General features: G+C 46.9%; 1 protein-coding gene and 1 long non-coding RNA gene across 21 annotated transcripts in view; one reads left to right on the plus strand and one right to left on the minus strand.

Annotated features, from left to right (window-relative positions):
- Positions 1-106: 106 nt before the first annotated feature.
- On the minus strand, positions 107-5,651 carry PFN2 (profilin 2). Of its 2 annotated transcripts, none has more exons than XM_006259168.4 (3): positions 5,366-5,651; positions 3,941-4,133; positions 107-1,793 (listed from the first exon to the last, which is right to left on the minus strand). In XM_006259168.4, exons 1-3 carry the CDS (start codon positions 5,495-5,497, stop codon positions 1,696-1,698), a joined length of 423 nt encoding a protein of 140 aa, XP_006259230.1. In that variant the 5' UTR covers positions 5,498-5,651; the 3' UTR covers positions 107-1,695. The 2 variants fall into 2 exon arrangements, with proteins under 2 accessions (XP_006259230.1, XP_006259229.1); XM_006259167.4 differs by having other exon boundaries at positions 1,738-2,134.
- Positions 4,716-23,258, plus strand: part of LOC109284199 (uncharacterized) — a 190,123-nt gene continuing 171,580 nt past the window's right edge. For 17 of the 19 annotated variants that reach the window (XR_009463470.1, XR_009463471.1, XR_009463481.1 and 14 more), the window contains exon 1: positions 5,865-5,954. This is a non-coding gene — a long non-coding RNA (uncharacterized LOC109284199). Of the gene's footprint in view, positions 5,140-5,864; positions 5,955-23,258 lie in introns of those variants that run through there. The other 2 variants (XR_009463468.1, XR_009463473.1) reach the window with 2 other exon arrangements.

The following is a 23,258-nucleotide window of genomic DNA, read 5'->3' on the forward strand; positions in this document are numbered from 1 at the left end:
GCAATAGCTCATTTCACAGCAGACAGAAAGTTCAGTCAGTAATGGGGGGGGAAAGGAGAATATTAGACATAATAAATAATAATAAAAAAACCATACAGGACTCCAATTTCATTTGGTTGGAATAAATTTAATTTCATCCATCTGTAAACAAGGTGTTTTAATAGTTATGGCATTTTTTGAAATGCATATTAAATCAGATGAGTTAGACTGTATCCCAGATGTAACAAAGTGCAGGGAAAGAAATGGACAAATCAGCAACAAGAATTTGTTTAAATCTGTACATTATCCACAAGGCCCAAACAATAGAAGCAAATACTAGAATGTCCCTAAAGTAGTGCCATTCGAAAGAAACCCTTGTAGTCAGTTAAAATCCATCTCACAATAGCAACAGTTCATTTTTTTTTTTAAACAATAGTATGGCACAGAATACATATTAAAAAATGCATCACAAGACAGCCAAGTCAGTTATTCCAACCAATACCATCTCCCATTTATTCTTTTGTATAGAGTTCTGCAGTTCTCTTTAAAATGGACATACAAGTTAGTACCATCTTGAACTGACAGTTTGGTTACACGTTTCAGATGATAGTGCACAAGGCAGTTTACTCCACAATTTCTGCAGCAAAGGTGTGACAGGCCAAATGAAGATTTTGAATTTGAAATGGTATCATTGACAATTTTAGCTTATAAACTACCAACCCTCACCCAACACTGGTATTATAGCAGCAAGTCCCTTTACCAATAAGACCTGACAGGAAGATTGGAGTCAGTCAAAGCTACCAGTCAAGCTGAAGGTGGTAGTTTCCTGCAATGACATCGCAGTTTCATATAAAAAACTCCTAAGCTGCAAATTAAAATTGGTCCTATGAAAAACTGAAACCGGACACACTCCAGATGGTTATGTTGGGATATCTAATGTCCATAATGGCAGCCTTTTACAATTCAACTACAGAACAGGAGCTGGCAAAAAAAATTGAGTGCCTGAGCTATTGCAGTGATGGAATGTCCCTGGGTATTCATTCAGGATGGTGGTTGTAAGGTCATGGGAGGCAGTGCATCTGCACCTTCTGATAGTTTTGCAATTGCACTCATTAAGCAGTACGCGCTTCAGACACACGAAGAGTGAAGTGCAACAACAAAACTAACGCAACACAGCGCTTTTGAGCGGCAAACTGGTTAAATCAGGCACTGTATAAAAAAAATTGGTGAAAGCAAACAAAATGTGGATGAAGACAGGAAAGGGAGAGAAGTAAAGATATGCATGCACTTTTTCCTCCCAACCATGCTCTACAAAAGGAAGACTAAATGAGCTTTGTAACTGCTCAAAGTGCTGAAGAGGCATTGATCAAATTAGATTGTACAATCGGCACCTTGTTTAGTGTTTAAGTTGTTTTAGTTGTCAATATCGCACTAATTGCTAAGAGAAAGCAAAGCCTAGACTTGGCATATTCCCCCTCCCAATTTTTTTCAAGTTATCATGCATATCATCTTTGTGCTGCAATGGTGCCAGATATGGGACTTGGTTACATACAGTGGTTAACATACAAATGAACGAAAGGGTAACTGGAATCATGACATTAGAAAAATGGGTAAATAAAAAAAACCCCCCATAAAACTACCATCTACAGTCTGGTAGCACTGAACACAAACTGGGAGGTGATGAAGACAGTTGCTAGTTGGATGGGGAGAGGCTGCTTAGACGTCAGACCTCCTCAGGTATAAAGCCAGTTCATATGCTTTCTTGTTGAGTGTCCCTCCATGGACACCTTTTTTTCCCATGACTATAACCAATGCTGGAGTACACAAGGAAACAAAACAGAAATGAACAGAATTAAAGAGAAAAAAAGAAAAGAAAAGAAAAGAAAAAAACAAAACACACCACCTTTCCCCACCAACAAAGGGATACAAAGGAGACACAGGTTCATACCCCATCACCCTGCATTGCTAATAAAGTTTCCAGAATGTAAGATTTAAAGCTCACTGCCAGGAAAGTTTAATAGCAATTTTCCCCTAATACTTAACAGTCTGCCTAGCAACTAGAACCCAGAGTCTCTCAAGTATTTTGCCATTGAGTATGCCTTCTTATTCAATCCGCCTCCATGGACCCCTTCTTTGCCCATTACAAAGACCAAGACTGAAAGAGAAAAGAAAAAAAAAAGAAGTTTTTTTTAAAAAGAGTGTGTTAGGCAAGGAAATAACGCAAGTTTAAAAAAAAATCAGGCAGTGCAATAAAAACCACAATCAAATTTAAGTTTTAGTATTTGGATATTAAGCAAGTTTTACAAAAGCTTTCTGAGGTAGAAATGTAGACAGGGTTGAGAGGGGGTATTAAAGCACACCCCACTTACTTCAGATATTTGTCCCCTCGCCATCAGAGTTTACAAAATATACCTGAACACCTGTCAGCATGCAATTTAAAGATGAAAAACAAGGCATGTGTTTCTATCAGACCCGTGATCAGGAAACCCTGGCTACATCCTACAATTAAAGAGAGATGTTAGTTAAAGAAAATAAAAGTATCCATGTCAGTACATGTAGTAGATGTTTTGGTACATCTAAGTAGAGACTGAAGGTCATAGCTGTAATGGGTACACTCTAGTCCTACCAACTTTTGTTTTGTCTGGTTCCTTACTGGTAACCAAAATGCCATTGTTATCATTATTAAAATAATTTAAAAAAAAAAGCACAAAAAAGCCCAATTTAGCTTAGGTCTTAAGGCCTTAAAAATTTTTTTTATCCTCTCTAGTCAGATGAGGACATCTGAATCTTAGTATTAATCTTGTTCTTCCTCTTTCCATTCAGTTATCTAGGCTACAAAGTATCTATGCTTTACTAGGGAAGCCTGTCCCAAAGATGTAGTTAACAGAACAGTATATTCTAACTGCCACCAGATGTCACTAGAATATAGACTACATAAGCATTCTGGTCTTCTCAAGCACAATGGCTCTTAGTTTATTGAATTAGGAACGGTGGCACTGGAATCAGTTTACTATAGATACACTGCCTACATCATAACTATATTAGTGAGCTCTTAGAAGTGAATTTAACTCGTAGGGGTACCAAGGCAAAACCGTTGTAAGCATTCTCTGGTTAGGCAAGTCTATTATTCTTGTAAGGAAAGGCTATTTTAGAGTCAGATATCTTTACATAGTCTGACTAATGTTATACTACTTAGGTTAGAATCTCCATGTTATGTGAAGATTCATGAAACAATATTTTCTCTAGAGTTACTTCGTTTGTGAACGTTGGTTAGTGACGTAACATTCACAGAAAACCAAAACATTTGAGAATGCCAAGCTTAGTCTTGAATATACTTGTGTTGCTTGTACCCAGTTTTTTGAAGTCTAGATAGAGTTTAGCTTCTTCCAAGTAGCATTATGTTACAGAAATTTAGGGAAGGTGCACTACCAGTAATTAAACAAGCTTACTGTAAGTAACTGAGGTATCAATCGGATGCATTTCAAAAGCTCTCAATAGGTATGAGAAAAGTTAGAGTAAGACTTGTTAGATGTCCTGTAATTTAAGACTACTTCATACTAGAAATTGACAGCAGTCACTGCAGACCAGGTTTACACTACACTTGCTAATTCAACAGGATGCATTAGCACCCTCCCTCACTGGATGTTCTGAACACCAAACATTTTAAATGCAATATGCCCAGGGCAAGGGGGTAATATTGCATCTCCTTCAGCTGCAATATGGGCTACTCTAGAGTTTGTGGATACCGTTTGATAAGTATGGACAGATTTGATAAGGTATGGCCAAGAGCTCTATTACAGTCACTTATTTCAGTTACACCTGTGACTGCTAGACATGTACCACAGCCAACTTGCAATTTTAAACTGAAGGTCTCATTATAGAGATAACGCAAGTGGTTTCAGTCCAGTTTTGAAGGCAGGATTCCTGTTTTACTAAGGTCAGCTTCAAAAGGACACCTTACCTCGGCCAGCTCTGCCTACAGCAACATTGTATGTTGGCTCGCCACCTTGGCTCTTTGTCCTTATGTCCATCGTGCAGTCACCATCCACATACAGGCTATCTCTGATCACAGAGCACTTCTTTGCACCAAGAGTCAGACCATTGGTGAAGAAACCCTCGCGGTCTTTACCTACAATCATATCAATTTCTACTGGCTGTCAAGGGGAAGCAGGAAAGAAAAGGAAAGGATAAAAAAAAAGAAAGAATCTGATGTTAGACACCAGCAAAATCCAACCTGGCTGCTTACAGTGGTTTCCTGAAAGGGAACTCTTAACAAGGATCTGGCCCCTTGCTCCTGGCAGTGGGCTAAGTATCATCTTAAACACAGGTCTAAGTATCATAGTCCCAACAGTCCTAGCCTGAGGCTACAGGGTTTGCACCGGAGCCAGGTCCCTCGGGGAGAGCCAGCAGCACTGAGTCACGGGCTGCCCCACCGCAAGGCCACTGCCACCAGCTGGGGATGAGTCAGGCCGCCGGTCCCGAGCCGCCCAGCCCAGGGCCAGCAGGGCTGCAGCCAGGTGCGGGGCATTCCCTCCGCAGCCCGCGCCCCGCGGCGGCCTCCGCGCCCGCAGCCCCTGCCCCTGCCCCGCGCTTGCGTAGCAGCGGCCCGCGCCGGGAGCCGGGCTGAGGCCCGGCCGCCCCTGGCCGGAGGCGGGCTGGGAGGCTGCGCCTCGCACTGCCGAGTCGGGAAGGAGGCGTCGCCCTGCAGGAGAACTGCACCGTCATGGCAGGCCCGGCCATTTCCAATCACGGCCGCCACTGCCCGCCGGCCCGCCCGCACAAAGGCCGGCGCGGAGGCGTCCTCGGGCACCGGCCGGGCCGTGGCGGCCGCCGCCCCCGCACGCACCTGCCGGCCGGGCCCGGCCCTGCAGCGGCCTCAGCCCGGCCCGCGCCCCCTCCCTTCCCCCTCCCGGCGGGGCCGCAGCCACCGCCTGCAGCACGGCCGGCCCCGGCTCGCGGGGATGCCCGGCTCGGAGCCCTGCCCCGGGGGCTGCCCCTCCCCCGGGCCGGGCCGGGCCGGGCAAGGGGCTGGTGGGGGGAAGGGAGCGGCGCGGCGCGGGGAGAAGGGGAGAAAAAGCCCAGTGGCGGGGCGCCATCTTGGCCATGAAAAACATGGAGCCGCGGCCAGGGGGATTCACGAACGCCTCCTACGCCGCGCACGTAAGTGTGTCCGCAGCGGCTGGGCCCGGCGCAAGGAGTCCTACGCAAGTCCCGCCGCAGATCCCCGCGCCCCCCCCGCCCCGCCGCAGCGCCCGACCCCGGCTCCGGCCCGGCCCCGGCCCCGGCCCCGGCAGGCCCCTCGCCGGGCGGCCGCGCACAAAAAGCCCCGACAGCGCCCAGCGCCCGCTGCAGTCCCCCAGCCCCGCCGCCGCAGCGCCGCGCTCACCGTGATGCTCTGGAAGATGCCGCCGGCCGTGGCTGCCCAGACGTACTTAGCGTCGCAGTAGCCGACAATGGCGGCCTCCTGGCAGCAGCCATCGCACATCAGGTTGTCCACGTAGCTCTGCCAGCCGGCCATGGCGGCGACGCGAGCAGCGAGCGAGCAGCGAGGAGACAGGAGGGCGGCGGCGGCAGCGGCGCGCTCTGCACTCACTCGCTCCCCCCCTCCCTCCCGCTCACACACGCGCGGCGCAGCCCCAGCCCGAGCCCGCAGCGGCAGCGCACGGCGAGCGCGGGGGAGGGGGCGGCAGGGAAAGGAAGGGAAGGGCCAGGCCGGGCCGGAGCGAGCGGGTGGGTGGGTCCGCCCGCGCAGTCGCCGCCGCCCGCCTTTAACCCCCGCCCCCGCCCGCAGCAGCGGCAGGGCCGGGACCGGCGCCGCACCGGAGCGAGGGGGGAGGGAGCTGGGCGGGCCGCAGCGCTCTTTGCGCGGATGCTTCCGCCGGGTGGAGGGATCCGGAGCGGAGCGGAATGGATGGATGGCGGCGGCGGCACCGGGGTCCCCGGCGCCTCCTCGCCTCGCCGCGCTACGAGTGCGCGTAAGAGACGCGGGGCTGAGGCGGGGCCGCCGCCGCGGGGCGCGAGGGGCAGGGGCGTCCCTCTTTCTCTCTCCCTCTCCCCCTTTTCCTCCCTCCCGCGGGTCTCACCGAGCTGTTCCCAGTCGGGGCGCTCGGCGCAGGGCAGCGCCAGGGAGCCGCCGCGGGGCCGGGCTGGGGAGGGAGGGAGCTGTCCGCGCTGACGCCCGCGGCGCTCGGGCTTTCCCTGGTCCCAGGCTCCACTTGAAGCTCGCGGGGCTGCGACAGCTCCTGTCCGCCTTCACTGCCTCGGCGTGAGCTCCACCGCAGACGGCCGGAGCTGCTCGGCTGTGGTGGCCCCGGGCGGCGCAGGTGCCTGGCCCGCCCGGCCCTGGGGCGTCGCAGGCAGGCAGAGCCCCGCGGGCGGAAGGACCGGACAGCTCTGCCGCGCTCACTGATGGGTCTGGAGGCGACTCGAGTCGCGGCCACAGCAGCTGCGGGGCTTTCGGCAGGGGAGAGCAGGGCTTTGCTCCTTTCCCTTCCTCCCCCCTCTCTTTGCTTCCAAGGCAGGGCGCTTTTACCCCAAACAGGCTGCTGCTCAGGTCCAGCCTTGTCGGCTACTTTGCATTTTTCCCCCCGATGTTGAAGCTTAACTTCCCCTAGAGACGAATTTCTTTCCAGCTACCCGACACACATTCATTACTTTCAGGAGCTCTAGTTCAGTTGCCAAACTTAAATGTTCATGTGTCAGGGTAGATTCTCAGTAGGGTCAGCTGTTGTTATCCAGCCTCCCGCTGAAAACCTCTACGCTGAGGTGCCAGTCTCCTCAGCTTCTCTCTGTTTTGGTTTAGTCAGTTAATGCTTTTCCTTAGAGTTTCTCTGCCAAGGATTTCCTGTTTTTATTTTCTGTTTTCTTCTTAACTGGTCATGGTTTGAACATCCTGGCAGAAAGCTCAGCTTCTGATAACTCCTTGCTGGTTCAAACTAAATTACTGCCATTCAACAGTCCTATGTTACTAACTACCCTGCTGCCTCAGATCACTGGAGATATCAGAAGTTGAAAGCTCTTCTGCTGATATATTGAAAAAGGTGTGTCAATTACTGCTTTTTGCATGAATATGATAAGCTCCCACTTCTATCACAATAACATTTGTAGTAACTTTCTCCCATCAGTGCAGTAAGGATAACTTTCTATAGTACAGGTTTTACTCTTCAAGTTTCCTTGAGGGGTTTTTTTTCCTGGAGAACAAGTTTCTTCTCCAGTTCCTTGGTGTAAAAAAAAAAAAAAAAATCCCAGTTAGCTGTATTTATTTTCTAGAGTAACTTTGGCAGGAATTCTGTTCAGAAGGCCTCTGTACTAAAATCTGCCCGAGCATTAAGATGTATTGGGTCTGCTGTTTCATTTGGTTTGAGTTTCTCATTTTTGTATCTTTTAGGACTTCCAGGGAAGACTGAGTGGATGTGAGATTGTTTTTAATGCATTATACCTGAGAACCTACTTAAATTGCTGTTTTGCATTTTTTGCAGAAATTGTGAAAATTGGCATTGGCGGTGATATCCCAGGAAATTGACCAAAAAAAAACCCCTTTAAAAAGAAAATGCTGGCTCCTCAGTGGGAATCAGCGGTTCTTGCTGCTGCTGTGGCCTGCCATTGCAGCCCACCAGGGAGGGGAAGGCACCAGCTGGTGGGCAGCACAAGGAGCATCAGCCAAGATACTTCCCCCTCGTACCTCTTTACCAACCAGTGCCAAGGGCCAGGGCGGCACAAAGAGTTGCCAATAGTCAAGATGTCAGCTGCCCCTCATCCTTCCTCCCCCAGGGCCTCTCCACCAGTCAATGCTGAGGGGAGGGGCCACCACAAATGACTACAAACTCAGCTCTTGGGGCTGTGACCAAGCCACGAAAATTGCTTTCTTTCACTGCAAGTTGGGTAGGTCCCTAGTTATACATTGTGTGATTGGCCCAGGGGTCTGATCAATCCAGGAACCCATGTCGTTCAGCCTTGTGGGTTCCCCCTGGATCTGAAAATTTGGTGGTCTGGAGGTGATTGATGTTTACAATGTTAGTTGCTGCTTCCCTGCCGCCAGATTTCTGGACTCACGCAGAGCCTAGAAGGCCAGATAGCATGGCCCTGCGCATTAGATCAGCAGGGCTGGGACAAAGCAGCATGAGGCCAAATTCAGGTGTGCAGTGCTGGGCTGAGGCAATGTGGTGTCTGATCTGGGCACGTGGGCTTGGGCTGAAAGCTTCATGGGGCTGAGCTGAGGAGAGATTGCAGTGTCTGTAACATCTTCCCACTCACTTGCCTATAACAAAACATAAGGAAATGAATAACTGAATCCTTGTCAGGAGGTTATCGACACCTTGGTGAATACTGTCATTGTGGTAGATAACCTAAACAACAGTAGATTCCATGACAACTGAATACATTTTTGTTGCTGAGAGGAATAAAACGGACTCAGGATTTGTTGTAGGCATATGGATTAAATTCCATTTTACATGTTTATAGAGAGAACTTACTTTGTTCTTTGTTCTTTCAAACGCACAGCCACCTTCTGTATTTTGTATCCACATAGTCTTTCCCCTGTGAATTTGGCCTTAGTTAGGAGCCGATAGCTTTGTTGTATTTTCAAGCCAGCTGCAAAGATGCTTATGTGTCACTAAGTTTACTGATAAGTGATAGGATCTACATTTCATTTGGGATTTGTAATTAGGTTTGTTTTTTTTTAATTCTTGTTGGAAGAAGGGAAAGGTCTCTTCATCCTTTTTATGTGGTCCTTCATATATCAAAGCAAGCCTCACCTTGCCCAGATAGTAGTCTTTAACTGCTAATATGAAAGAAGGTTAGACAGCTTATTTTCAGGAGCCTGACCAAAGTTCAGGTTTCTCTGGGCCAAAATTACAATTCCAGATAAAACTGAGCAAACAGAAGTGGGTATCCTGTTAGCCCTTAAGAAACAGAGCGGGTTAGTGTGGGAGTAGTTTTTGATTTGCAGCCAGCTTAGATGATATACATAGTGTTATCCTTTGAGTGGTTAGAGATGAGTTTCGTTGGGATGGAGGGCTGATTGATGCACACATTGTGGTGGCTATGGTATGAGTAGAAATTCCAGGTTCTTAGTATATTAGCTGAGAACTACAGAATGAATTAACACCTGGTATTCTTGTTCTTTTAAAGTTATTTCTACAGCCTGCTCATTGTCTCTTATAACCAAAAGACAATGTCGTACTTCATTTGTCTAACATCTCTGTAATAGTCCAAGTTCCTGCAATGGTATCTAAGATCCTTCTGTGTTTCACCATAGGTATTCATTGCCAGCTAGGAGACAGAGGTAGGTTTAGAAAACGACCACCGCTTTGATGTTGCATATGATGTTTCTATAGCTAGAAGGGAAATTTTGTCGCACAGATTTTGGGCCCTAAACAGCTAAAAAATAATGTTTGCTCAGAGGGAAACACATCTGAGGAAATATTTTAGCAGCAATCTTGTAGTGGTAGGACTTTTGGTTCACTGATGGCTGGTGAGTGAGTTCCAGAGGAGGGCTCTGCTATCTGCTGGCTCAGCTCGTCTCATGTCTAGCACCCATGAGTATTGGATGTCCAGTACTCGAGAATGACAGTTTTCTAATCTCATTGGAAACACCAGTCATGGCATTTTTAGGAGAGCCTCTAAATATAGCTGTCTACTAAATGTAGCTCCTAATCAATTAACCCAATAGTACTTTGGTGAAGGCATGTAAATAAGCACAGAATTTGGACAGTTAATATTACTACTACTTGCTGGTTACATAGCACTTTACATTTTTGAGGTGCTCAGATATGATGCTGATGGAGGTGATTTACTTAAATCAATAGGTTACTACCATGATTGCTCAACAGAGGGCCTAGCTGTCCTCCTATTTTCTATGGTGCAAATCGGGAATCACTCTCCTGATGTCATTTGGGTTACTTTAACATAGAATAAATGGAAAAACTGAGAATTTGTTCCAGTATCTTTGGGTAGATCATCTTTTAACTGGTGTATGTAATTTCTTCAGCAGTATGTCTACTAAAAAGGCTTGCAAATTGGTTTACCATTGTTTGATGCATGTAAACATCATGCATGGTGTTAGGTATCCAGGTTGTAGCCATATTGGTCTAGAGGCAAAAGGAAGCAGAACTCGTGGTTGAGGTGATATCTTTTATTAGACCAACCAGATTTTTGCAAAAAAATAGATATCACCTCAACTGCGAGTTCTGACTTCTCATGCATGTTGTTAACGTTCTTAATAACTGCACGCAATAATGTCTTTTTGCTGTTATCATCATTATTTAATTCCTTATCTTGCTGTTAAATATTTGGTTAATTTCAGTTGTTGGTAATATTGTCATATACAAATTTTACAATACTTTTTGTAAAAACTTACTTTTACAGGTATGCCATTAAAGCAATTTAAGTAATGGAGGGAATGTGATGCATTGGATAAAGTAGGTAACCAGGATTTAGAAGACCTGCCTTCTATTCCCATCTTGCAAAGATTAAATAGAATGTACAATTTCACTGTTTATCCTTAAATGAAAGAATATATTATTATTAAAAGTATTAAGTCAAAGCAATATTTTTCACATCAATACTGTAAATTTAAGATTCTAAAGTCAAACACAATTGCAGAATTGTGCTAGATGGGACCTCAGGAGGTCACCTTGTCCAGTGGGGGCCAACCTTTTAGGCAAGGCAGCCATGCTACAAATTAAACCCCTTCCCTTCCCTGAGTTCTACTGTAATCCCCTTCCTCTGCCTGATCTGCTGCTCTGATTTCTGTTCCCTGCACTATCTGCCATTATACGCCTGTCCCCTCCTGATATTCTGCATGTCACACACAGAGGTTGCTCACACCACACGTTGGCCAGCCCTGTCTAGTCCAACCCTCAAGGTAGGATCATCCTTGTATAAACTAATCAGAAATCATGATGCCCTTTACCCACAGGAAGGACCTTAACTACCAGGCTACAGAGGCAGATTGCTTTTTGCATGTTCTCCTTCTGGCCCTCATGTCTCTTGCATTCTTGTTTGCCCAGTGGCCCAGCCTCAACAGGGAGAGCTACGGTAAATGTTTTTCTTGTTCCTTGTCCTTTCACCTCCACCTTGCTCTTTCAGGGGCGTTTGCAAACGTTTGATTATCTTTATGTTGCTGCCACTTTTTAAACCCTTCTGTCTAACTGAATGTGGAATTTCACCCCCAAAATGACAGTATTTAGCCTGGAGTTAAACACAGGCAGTTTTCTCAAAGAATTCTTTATAAAAAGGGTATATAACAGATGCTTTGTCAGAAGTACAACTGTTTTACAATTAGTCCATTAAACAAAAACACCTCAAGCTGATATATGTACATTCCTTTGAATTTCTAGCCCTCTGGTTAGAGAGAACTTTCAGAATATGAATCAATCCAATGCTTCCACTTCCCACCACAGAACAACCATCAGAGAAACAACACCAACACCTTAGAACAGAGGTTCCCAACCACCGGGCTGTGGCCTGATACCGGGCCATGAGCAGTTGGCTGCTGGGTCATGGCATGAGCGTCTGCTGCCAGCAGTCACATGCAGGGTTAAAGCTGGGCAGCAGGGCAACTGGCTCCATGTGGCCTGTTCCACTCCTGCAACCATGGCTGCACACAGCGAGGTAGCTCTGGTGCTTGCTTCTTAGGAAGGTAGCAGAGCCCCTTCTTCCCAAGAAGCCTCAGCTGCCCCCCGGGGCCACAGCCTGCACAGTCCCCTCCCCTGCAGGATCCCCCATTGCCCACAGCTGCAGTGTTCCAACCTGATCTGATCCTCGCAACCCTTCCTCACGTAAATATTAAATTTAAATATGTAAATCAGTTTGCCGGTTTGCAGTATAACAAAGGTTGGGAATCCCTGCCTTACAACATTCCGACCTCATACTCTATGGAACTGAAAGTCCAAATACCCTTCACTTCCCACCTAAATTCATGTTGCTGCCCAGTCAAACACATGTGCCTGAAGAGTGAGAATGGGGGCTCCCTGTCTCCGACTCTTCCCTGAGTCCAGGAATGTAATGACATCTTTAAATGTCCTCAGGGTACGAGCAGGAGGGGAAATTACCATTAGTGGTGTATTACCCTAATATACTGCGTGTGCAGCAAAGCGTACAGAGTAAACAAATAGGAAAGAAAACTAAGTTTTCCATATTGCTATTTCAGTTTTAGTAATTGTAGGTAACTACAGTGGTAAAAATAAGCACCCAGAAATGTGTTGGGGTTGTTTTGTTTGTTTCCCTGTGTTGGTGTACTTCTGTGCAACTGAAAGTTAAATTCTTCAGAAATTCACAGATACCAGAAGTCAATGGAGATTCCCCAGAAAGCACAGAAAGCCAAAAGCTGAACTTCTACCAAGTGAATTTCCAGTAGCCTGACTCTTTTCATTCCATACATTTATGCCAACAAATCTAGCAGTGTCATCTACTGCATTATTTTGCGGTACCACTTTTGATACTTCCTTTCTAGACCATATTGTGCTTCCTGTGACAGTCTGTGTGCTCTTTACCACAAGTGCTTTCGGAAGTGTAGAGGGTGAAACTGATTTAGTAGTGCTGTGAGTTAGCAGTTTCACTTCTTGTAATTAAAACTGAACGAGAGAGAACAGTGTGGTTTGTCATCTCTCGGTGGCAACTTGAACACATTGGATGTAGGATGATCATATTCTGATTAAATCACTAACTTGATTGAAAATAGAGATGAGTCAAGTCAGTGGCGGAATGGGTGTTGCCCTTGAAAAGCTGGTAAGAAAGGAAATTACTGAGCAAAGAACTGGAAGACAGATCTAGGAAAAAAATCACTTGAAGTGGAACAGGATCTTGGCAAGGTCTATACTAATTTTGCTAGCATAGTTGTGTCAGCTATTGTGGTGGGGGGAGGGAAAACCCACATCTTTCTGAAACCAATATGTTGGCAAACATAGACATAAGTTACATTAGCCAAAGAGTTCTGCTAAAATAGCTTGAGAGAGGAAGTTTAAATATGCCAGTATGTGCTGGGACAGGTTTTGTCTGATGGGGTTTGCCTGTATAGCTCTCTGACTTTGGTTTTGTATTATAGACTTGCTCTTAGAAAACCCAAAGATTAGGAAGAGAAACTGCTTTTGGTTACAGGATACTTGAGTTTTTAATTTTTCTTTAACATAGCTACTAGTTTTCAAAATGCAAGTATAAAGTGTCTACACTTGTCAGCTACAGAAGGCAAAAATAATCTCAGATTGTTTCTGGGGAAGCAGTTTACAAAAATGTTAGGTCTAAATGTTAAAAATCCTGCTGAAGGAGAAGCTGCCCTATAAGTTACCCAGCCAAAGACATTCAAACTTGTCTTAAATGCAGAAACTTTGCAGGATATTGGATTTCTGAGATAAGGACTGGATTTTGAAAGTAGCTTGCCAGCAAAAAAATATTTGGTACTATAGTATTCTGATTATTCATCTAGGCTAGTAGTTATGGGAGTACCAACTGCAGTGAAAGGCATGCTGTGGATGCTTTTTGCCATTAGAGCTATACCAGTTTCCCCAAATGATGGAGCTCTGCCAGCAAAAGCTGCATCCACACTGGGCGCATCTACAGAAGACACTAACTGTGCAGTAGCTGAATAATCATAGAAAATTAGGGTTAGAAGGAACCTGAGGAGGTCATCTAATCCAAACCCTTGCTCAAAGCAGGACCATCCCCAACTAGATCATTCCAGCCAAAGCTTTGTCTAGCTTCTACCACGTCTCTGGGTAACCTGTTCTAGTGGTTTATTACCCTTCTAGTGAGAGAATTTTTCCTAATATCTAACCTAAACTTCCTTTGCTGCAACTTGAGACAGTTGCTCCTTGTTTTGTCATCTGCCATCACTAAGAACAGTCTAGCTCTATCCTCTTTTGAATCCCACCCCCTTCAGGTATTTGAAGGCTGCTATTAAACCCCTGCTGTCTCCTCCTTCAAACTAAATCAGTCGAGTTCCGTAGCTTTCTAGGGTTGGAAGGGGCCTAATTAGGTCATCGAGTCCAACCCCCTGCTCTGGGCAGGAAAGCTCTGGGGTCAAGTGACCCCAGCCAGGTGCTTGTCTAACCTCCTCTTGAACACCTCCAAGGTGGGGGAAAGCACCACCTCCCTTGGAAGTCCATTCCATATTTTGGCAACCCTCACTATAAAGAATTTCTTCCTGATGTCCAATCTAAATCTGTTCTCCTTCAGTTTATGGCTGTTGTTTCTAGTAATCTCGAGGGGTGCCCTGGTAAACAGAGTATCCCCTATTCCCTGCTGACTGCCCCCCCCCGATGAGTTTGTAGACAGCCACAAGATCACCTCTCAGCCTTCTCTTGTGGAGGCTGAAAAGTTTCAGGTCCCAGTCTGTCTTCATAGGATCTTACCTACAGGCCCTCAACCATCTGGGTAGCCCTTCTGTAAACCCTCTCAAGGTTATCCACATCCCTCTTGAAGTGCAGCACCCAAAACCGGATGCAATGCTCCCTAGACCTGCTTGTGATGCACCAGCTAATGCAAGACAGAGTGCGGTTAGCCTTACTTATTATCTCATCACACTGGTGACTCATGTTCATTTTTGCGTTGACTATGACTCTGAGATCCCTTTCCATTGGTGTGCTACATAGAATGGTACTTCCCAGTCTATAGGTGTATTGGTGATTTTTTTTTTCTCTCCAGGTGCAGCACTTTGCATTTATCTTTGTTAAACTGCATCCTATTCTGATCTGCCCACTCCCCCAGTCTATCCAAATCTGCCTGAATTCGCTCCCTACCCTCTAGTGTGTTTACTGTATCCCATATTTTGGTGTCATCTGCAAATTTGGACAGAGTGCTTTCTACACCCTCATTCAGATTGCTATGAAGATATTGAACAGTGCTGGTCCAAGGACTGAGTCTTGGGAGACACCACTGCCCACATCTCTCCAGGTAGAAACTGACCCATCCACCACCACTCTCTGGGTGTGTCCCATGAGCCAGTTTTCCACCCACCTGACTGTGAAAAAATGCACGTCACAGCTATTTAGTTTACTAGTCTTTCCTCATCAGCCCTATCACCATTTTTGTTGCCCTCCACTGGACTCTGTCCAATATGTCTACATCCTTTCTGTAGTGGGGGGCCCAAAACTGAACCTAGTACTCAAGGTGTGGCCTCACCAGTGCTGAATAGTGGGGAATAATCACTTCCCTTGACCTGCTGGCAACATTTTTACTGATGCAGTCCAGTATGCCCTTAGCCTTCTTGGCAACAAGGGCACACTGTTGGCTCATACTCAGCTTACTGTTCCCTGTAACCCCCAGGCCCTTTTCTGCAAAGCTGCTGCCCAGCCAGTCAGCCCTAGCCTGTACCGGTGCATGGGGTTGTTCCCTCCTAAGTGCAGGACTTTGTACTTGTCCTCATTGAACCTCATTAGATTTCTTTTGGTCCAATCCTCCAATTTGTCTAGGTCACTCTGAATCCTAGTTCTACTCTCCAGCGTACCTACTACTCCCCCCAGCTTGATGTCATCTGCAAATTTGCTGAGGGTGCACTCCATGCCATCATCTAGGTCATTGATAAAGACATTGAACAAAATTGGCCCCAAGACCGACCCCTGGGGCACTCCATTTGATACCAGCTGCCAACTAGACATCAAGCCATTGATTACTACTCTCTGAGCCTGATGCTCCAGCCAGTTTTCTATCCACCTTACAGTCCATTCATCCAACCCATACTTCCTTAGCTGCAAGAATATTATGAGAGACTGTATCAAAAGCCTTGCTAATATCAAGGTACACCACATCTATCTGTCTCCCACATCCATAGAGCCAGTCAGCTCATCATAGAAGGCAATAAGGTTGGTCAGGCATGACTTGCCCCTGGTAAATCCATGCTGACTTTTCCTAATTACCTTCTCCTGTAAGTGCTTAGAAATGGATTCCTTGAGGATCTGCTGCATGATTTTTTCCAGGGACTGAGGTGAGGCTGACTGGTCTGTCATTTCCTGGATCCTCCTTTTTCCCTTTCTTAAATATGGGCACTATGTTTGCCCTTTTCCAATCATCCAGGACCTCTCCTGATCGCCATGAGTTTTCAAAGATGATGGCCAGTGGCACTGCAATCTCTTCAGCAAACTCCCTCAGCACCCTTGGGTGCATCCCGTCTGGCCCCATGTACTTGTGTACATGTCAAGCTTTTCTAAATAGTCCCTAATCTGTTCTTGCACCGCTGTTGGCTACTCGCCTTCTCCTGAAACTGTGCTGCCTTGTGCAGTAGTCTGCCTTGTGCAGTAGTCTGCCTTGTGCAGATCTTGCCTGTGAAGACTGACGCAAAAAAGGAATGGAGTACTTCAGCCTTTTCTGCATCCTGTTGCAAGATTGCCTCCCCCATTCAGTAAGAGACTTTCTCTGACCCTCCTCTTGCTACCAGCATACTTGTAGAAATCCTTCTTGTTGCCCTTCACATGCCTTCCTGGCTGCAACTCCAATTGTGCTTTGGCCTTCCTTCCTAACTTCATCCCTGCGTGCCCGAGCAATGTTCTTATACTCCTCCCAATTTATTTGTCCAAGTTTCCACTTCTTATAAGCTTCCTTTTTGTGACTTAGTTTACTGAAGAGTTCCTGCTAATCCAAGCTGGTCTTCTGCTATACTTGCTAGTCTTCCTGCACATTGGGATGGTTTGTTCCTACACTTTTAGTAAGGCTTTTTTCAAGCTACTGCATAGTAGCATGTCACAGAACAAACAGTGCTAATATGCTACTGCGCAGTAGCATCACTAAAGGCGTTTACCAGTGCTACTGCACAGTAACACCAGTTACTGTGTGTTTACTTAATACTTGATTATACAAGTACTAAATAAATGCTCAGTAACCACTGTGCAGTAGCGTCTTGTGTAGACACACCCATGGAGTATTTTACTGGCAGAACTAGCTAGACTACAGGTTGTAATCTTTTCCTAACCGTGACAACAGAATATGTAACAGAGACAGGGTTGCCAACTGCATGTAAAAAACAAGACTAAAAACCTTTGTCCATTAAAAAAAATATTAAAGCATTAAAAAAATTGACCTGCCCATAAACTAGGAAACTATGAGCTTGATTGAGGCTAGGTGTAGGTCTTGATAGAGCAAAGCAGTAGGCCTGTGCAAATAAGGAAGTATTTGATTCGGATTTGGTCAATTTGGAGGACAGCGATTCGATTCAGAGATTCGGATCATTGTCCTGAATTGATTCGGCCAAAACGGCTTCGGAAGATTCGGGCTTGATTCGGCCAGATTCAGTGATAGAAATCTGCTAGGGAGAGGCAGGCACAGTTGGGTGGCTCCTTTGGCTCTCCCTGGGTAGGGGGAGCTGCAGGAGAAGCACCCATGGCTGCCTTGCCTGGCCCCAGCCTAGTCCCAGCACCTTTTTTTTCAAAAGGTTCTGTACTCACCGTCTGCAGAAGTGGCCATTGGGGCCTCTGGGCGCTCATGGCAGAGCCTCCCTATGCAGTGGGGGGCAGCGGGGATTTCCCCCCCCTTCCCCCACCTGGCACCTATGTGGCAGCTGCCTCATGGTGCAGTTGTAGCAGGGCTTGGCACTGCCTGGGAGCTGGGGCTACTGGGTGACAGCTGGAGCTGCCTCAGTTCCCAGACAGCACATGGCACCCTGTTGAGCCACACTGCACCCACGCAATATGACGGCTGCTGCATGGGTGCCAGGTGGGGGGGGGGGCAATCCCCACTGCCCCATGCTGTGCAGGGGGGCTCTGCCACAAGCCCTCAGAGGCCCCAGTTGCTGCTGCCAGAGCCGGTGAATATGGGGCTTTTTTTAAAAGGAAGGCTGGGGCTGGGGGAGGGAAGGGGAGGGGGGGGCTGAGATTGGTGAGTGGGGGCTGTGCAGGGAGCTTTGCCACATGGCCCCAGAGCCCCCACAGCCCCTGCTACAGCTGGTGAGTACAGGACTTTTTTTAAGTGCTGGGAGGCTGGCCCAGCTGGGGGATGGGACCAGGCAGAGCATCCATGGGGGCTTCTCCTGTGGCTCCTCCAGCTGTGCCTGTCTCTGCGACAGCAGGGGGAGCCGCGGGGGCTTTGCCCTGCTGCCACTTGCCCAGCCAGCGCGGAGGTGTGCAATGCAGGCATGGCTTGCTTCAGGGGGCAGCAGGGCAGAGCCCCTGCTCCCAGTGCTTCTGCACCCACACCAGTGCTGGGAGTGGTGCCATTTGCCAGCCAGCGTGGAATGCACACGCAACCGTGCAGGAGCAGGGGCTATGCCCTGCTGCCACTTGCCCCCTTCCACCTGGAGCATGCTGCACCTGCATCCTGCCGCCCCCCACAAGCTGGGCAAGCGGCGGCAGGGTGCAATCACTGCTGCCCCACCTGCATCCTGTGCCCTAGTCCCCAGGTAATGCGCCCCCAGTTTGTCCCAGCCCCAATCCCCCCCTCCCCCAACCCCAACAGACTTACTAGCTCGAGGCAGCTGTGTCAGCTGCCTGTTTAGTCTATGGCCAAATCGCCAAATCAGCCAAATCTTTTCCGAAGCTTTTCCAAATTGATCTGGATGCTTCGAATTGATTTGGAGCTTTTATTTGGTATCTGGATTCCGCCCCTGAATTAGGCCGAATGTCCTCTGAATCGAGTCAGCTACCAAAGCTTCTCACAGCCCTACAGAGCAGTGCCACGTTGGGTCTGAGCAGGAGCCAACTTGGTGTCCTGCAGAGAGCTCTCTGTCAGGGCTTTGTGATCCACAGAAGCCTATAATGGCTCCTTACCTTACATGGTCCTGGGCAGTACGAGGCAGTATGTGAGACAGGAGGTAATGTGGCTAAAACAGAGCTGTGGAGAAGGGAGAGGGGTGGTAAGTGTGGGTCTGAGCCAGGACATGGGGAGTGGAGCCAACAGGGGTCAGGTTGTGGGGCGGGGAAGGGATGAATCACTGTGTGGGGTCCTGTCAGGGATATCGGGCTATGGTGTTCAGTAGGAGAGCCCTGAGGTGGGGGCAACAAAATGTAAAACAATTGCTACGATCGAGCAAGACTATTGTGTGGGGGTTCAAGCCAGATCTAGTAAGTCAGTGTTAAGCCCCTGAATTTGAAGCTGGCCCTTCTTTCTGCCATCCAGAGCCTGTCTGATGGGTTACATTTTCACTATGTAAAACATGCCAGTAAAAAATGTGGTTGTCAGTAAAAAGTATGCATTTTTTTCACTGATGAGCTCCAATCCTGAACAGACCTGAGTTTCTAGCCCTGTTGGTTGTGAAGTTAGCAGGCCAAATAGGAAATAAGGATAAATCACTCAGCAGTGTAGTAGTGCTAAACCTATGGATAGCTGACACTGTCTTTAAGATGTAACTGTCCTTAATCCAGTGAGTCCTTCTGAGTGTTGATGCTAAAGCTCAGTGATGACACTTTATGTGGCATTATTAACTATTTCATCACAGTTTCCTTCTGTGAATGGAACAGGGAAGGTGGAAGAAGAATGAGTCCCATGAGTAAAAGCTGAGAGCTCTTCCACAGGAGAGGGAAGGGAGAACTTGCACAAAGACAGAACAGGGAATAAAAAGAGAGGCCTAGTCTGTACTGCAGACCAGCATAGCTATATTGACTGGGCAGTAGGGTTGTGTAAAACGGGCCCCATTTGATTCAGATTCAGCCTGAATTGGAGGGCAGTGATCTGATCACTGTCCCCGGTTCAATTTGGCCGAATCTGAAGATTCAATGCTGATTCAGCGAAGCAGCAATTTGGACATAGGCACAGCTTGAAATGTTTTTTCTACAGACTTCGAGGTACCAGGCATGGCTCATGAACACTGCAATGCTGGGGTGGATGGAGCATCCCACCGGAGCATTGGGGGGGCGGGGGGAGAACCGCATGATCGGTGGCAAACCTGTAAGTGGACCAGAAGTACTTCTGGTCCATTTACAGGTCCACCTGGGAGCATGCTGGGGGCCCCCCATGTCCCCTTGGCTTGGCGATTGGCCACGGGGGGACCCTGGGTGCCCCTCCAGACCCAGAAGGCACCAATCGCTGAGCCAGAGGGTTGCTGGGGGGCCCACCCAGCGCACTCCCTGGCAGACCTGTGAGATGCTCCATGTTCCCCAGCGTCGCAGTGTTTACGAGCAACCTGCTACCTAGAGGTATGTAGAAAAAACATTTAAAGCTGTGTCTATATCCGAATTGCCAAATCTTTTTGAATCTCTCTGAATCGATTCAGAGGGTTATGATCCGATTCGGAGAGATTAAAGGGTCCCCTAATTCTATTTGGATTTGGAGATTCTGCCACTGAATCAGGCCGAATCTCCGCCGAATCGAATCGGGGACCGAAGCTACACACAGCCCTAATGGGCAGTATGAAAAAATATCATCCCAAGTCAATGTAGCTGTGCCAGCAAAACTCCTGGTGTGGACACAGCTATGCTACAGATGAGTGTTTTTGTTGGCTTAGCCTATGTCATAGCAGGAGGTGGGGTAGCCATGCTGGCAGAAAAATCCCGTCTGTCAGCACATATTGCATCTTCACTAGAGGACTCTGCCAACATAGCTGTAGTGACTGAGGCTCTAGTGCAGACATGCTCAGAAAGAGGAGAAATACAGGGCAGACAGAATAAGATTTGCCAAAAGAGATTTAGGAAGTAATGCTAAAAAAAAGCTTTGTAATTGGACACAGGCTGTATTCTACCTTTGATCTTTGTGCAAATGGCCAGTGGACATTGAGACCTGATGTTAGATAAAAAGATTTCCATTTGACTCCTTTAAGGTTTCATTTCAGTTTTCTGTGAAAGTTCACTGGAGTATTTGTTGTGCCTTTCTGGTAGTCCATTATATTATACCTTTTTATGCCATTTTGGTATAAGTAAAAAGAAATGTGTTAATGCTGTAACATGTTCTGAATGCACTGTTATGACATCAGGGCAATGTGTGACTTTCAGGCTTAATGTTGATCAAACTATCAGCAGTATCTTCTTAGTAAATCATATCCTTGTCATTGTCTATGTCTGGTTTTGGCTTTTGAGTCTCGTTATGTTCCTAGTATTAAACTGGCAAGCTTTTATGTTTTTCAAGTTGAACCTTTCTTTATGTGTTCATTGTTGGGCTGTGCTCTGGTGCTAATTTCTTTTGGATCATCTACCAGTGAATTTTGAAGTTTTATTCACTATCTCATTTTCCTTACAAATCCTTCTTTTTGCCAAAATATCTATAAATCTGATTGGGTCATTTCAGTTTATGGAAAAAAAAATTCTGGCCACTGCCAATCTTTGTTAATATTTTAAAGGGATTTTAGATTCTAAAACCGTTCCAGTATTTATATATCTATGTAACATTACTTATCTCCATTAAAACATAAATTGTACTGATTAATTTAATATTAATAATAAACATAAACAGGCCTCTCTATACCCAGGTTCAAGGAGCCAGATGTTTGAATAGTACCATCTTCTACAATTGTCCCATTGATTGCAATGAATCTCCTGACAAAGAAAATTATTACATATTCAACTTGAGTAAATGAATTAACAGAATCTGGATCTTGGGAAATATGCAGGGGACATAAGTGCTTAGTTCAGTGTTTATATGGTACCTAGTTGGGACTACTTGTAACTACTTGAATGTAACTTAACTATTAACCAATAAAAATAATCCCTAGTTTATACACCCATCCCTCCTTCCAAATTCCTCATTCAAAAACTTAATCTGCCGTGAGTAACTAAATTTTTAGATCTAAACAATCCTGTCAAGCCATTTCCCGCACTGTACATGTTAGAAAGTCTGTCTGTTCATACACTAGTGTGTACATTTTCTACAGCATCTCTCCCTTGAATACCTAGAAAATATACAAAGAATGAAACAGGGCTATATGGAGGCGTTTTGGTCTGCTCTGAGTGATGCTAAAAATACATATCAGATTGCACTATATATATACAGCATGCAATTGAAAAGCTTCTAACTTAGTCAAAACACAACCAATTTTCACTGGACTGCCCAAAGGCAAATCTCCTTTCTAAAAGCTGTATCTGTGCCAAATTTCAGCTATTTTACTCAAAATTATTTCAGTGCTGCTTTCACACAAAAGAAGCAGCAAATGCCAGAAGGCTCAGCTGATGGATTTCCTGCTAATCCCTCCTTTAGGACATAAATTGCCCTGCCTGTAACAGATGCTTACAATCCACTTTGCACCTGAAGCTTCTTGCTAACCACACCAGCTCCTGAATGCTCTAGACAGTGCTGCACATGCTGGAGCTGTACAAATGAGGGTCCCTGCTATTGCAACTTTCTGTGAAAATCCTCCAAAAGGAGTTTCAACTATACAGAGGGGAAAGCATGAAGAGTAAAGACCCAAAGAAACCCAACTGCTCGTTCATGCCCAGCATAGGTGGCAGAAGGCCAGGGCTAGCAAGGCTTAACCCCCACCCCCGCCCCCAGCCAAACACAGAGCAGCCGGTAGGGCCACAGGGCAGCCCAGCCACAGGCTCCAGCTGGCTGCAGCAGGGGTGAAGAGGGGCACACATGCAGCCAGGATCGTAGCCTCTTGTGTGGATCACTGCCCAGCACTGGCAGGCAAGTATCAGTCTGCTCTCTGAAGGGAAAGGGTCTTGGAAGGGAGAGCAGATCAAGGCCCCCACACTGAAGGAGGAAGTAGGGCAGGGGCTGGGGTGAATGGGGCCCCACCCAGGCCACGTTGTGGGACACTCAGAGCCTGCCTCCTCCCCTGCTCATTCTGTACGCAGGATGGAGGCGGGCTGCTGCCTGCTGGGCTCTGCTACGCTGCCACTGCTGGAGCTGTGCAGTGGGGTGCAGACCCCAGCACGCAGCAGCAGCCTGTCTCTGCCCTGTGCACAGATTTGGAGGGCATGTGCCCCCAAGGCCTCCCCTGAGGTACATGCAGTGGTGGGAGCTTCCTTCTCCCCCCCGCCCCCCCCCTCCCCCATGCCCCTGGATTAGCTGCCCTGGCTCTGACCCTTCCATAACCAGACAAACAATGGATTTCCTATCAAACCTTTCCCATCTTGGGGTGTCAGGAGGATTCTCTGTCCAAGTCACCCTGAGCCTCTTTTGAGGAAGGCAGGATGTAAGTTTAATAAGATATTAATGATAATTGTAAAAATAATGATGATATGATAGCTATAAGGTCTAATCTGTCTTTTGTGGAAGAGGCACTAACAAATATACCTTTAAAAATTAAGACCAGATGAACTTCTAGAAAAACAAGATGAAGTGTGATAAGATGAGGGAAGGAGGGGTATTGATTAGACTTTTTTATATACCCTAGTTTTCACAGTTATCTAATGGGCAAATAATGGTAAATTTTATTAGTAGTCAAACATTACTGCTAGGAGAACAATGAAAGTGACCTTTGGCAATAT

The sequence above is a fragment of the Alligator mississippiensis genome, chromosome 7 (genome assembly GCF_030867095.1).
Source record: "Alligator mississippiensis isolate rAllMis1 chromosome 7, rAllMis1, whole genome shotgun sequence".
NCBI classification, from domain to species: domain Eukaryota; kingdom Metazoa; phylum Chordata; order Crocodylia; family Alligatoridae; genus Alligator; species Alligator mississippiensis.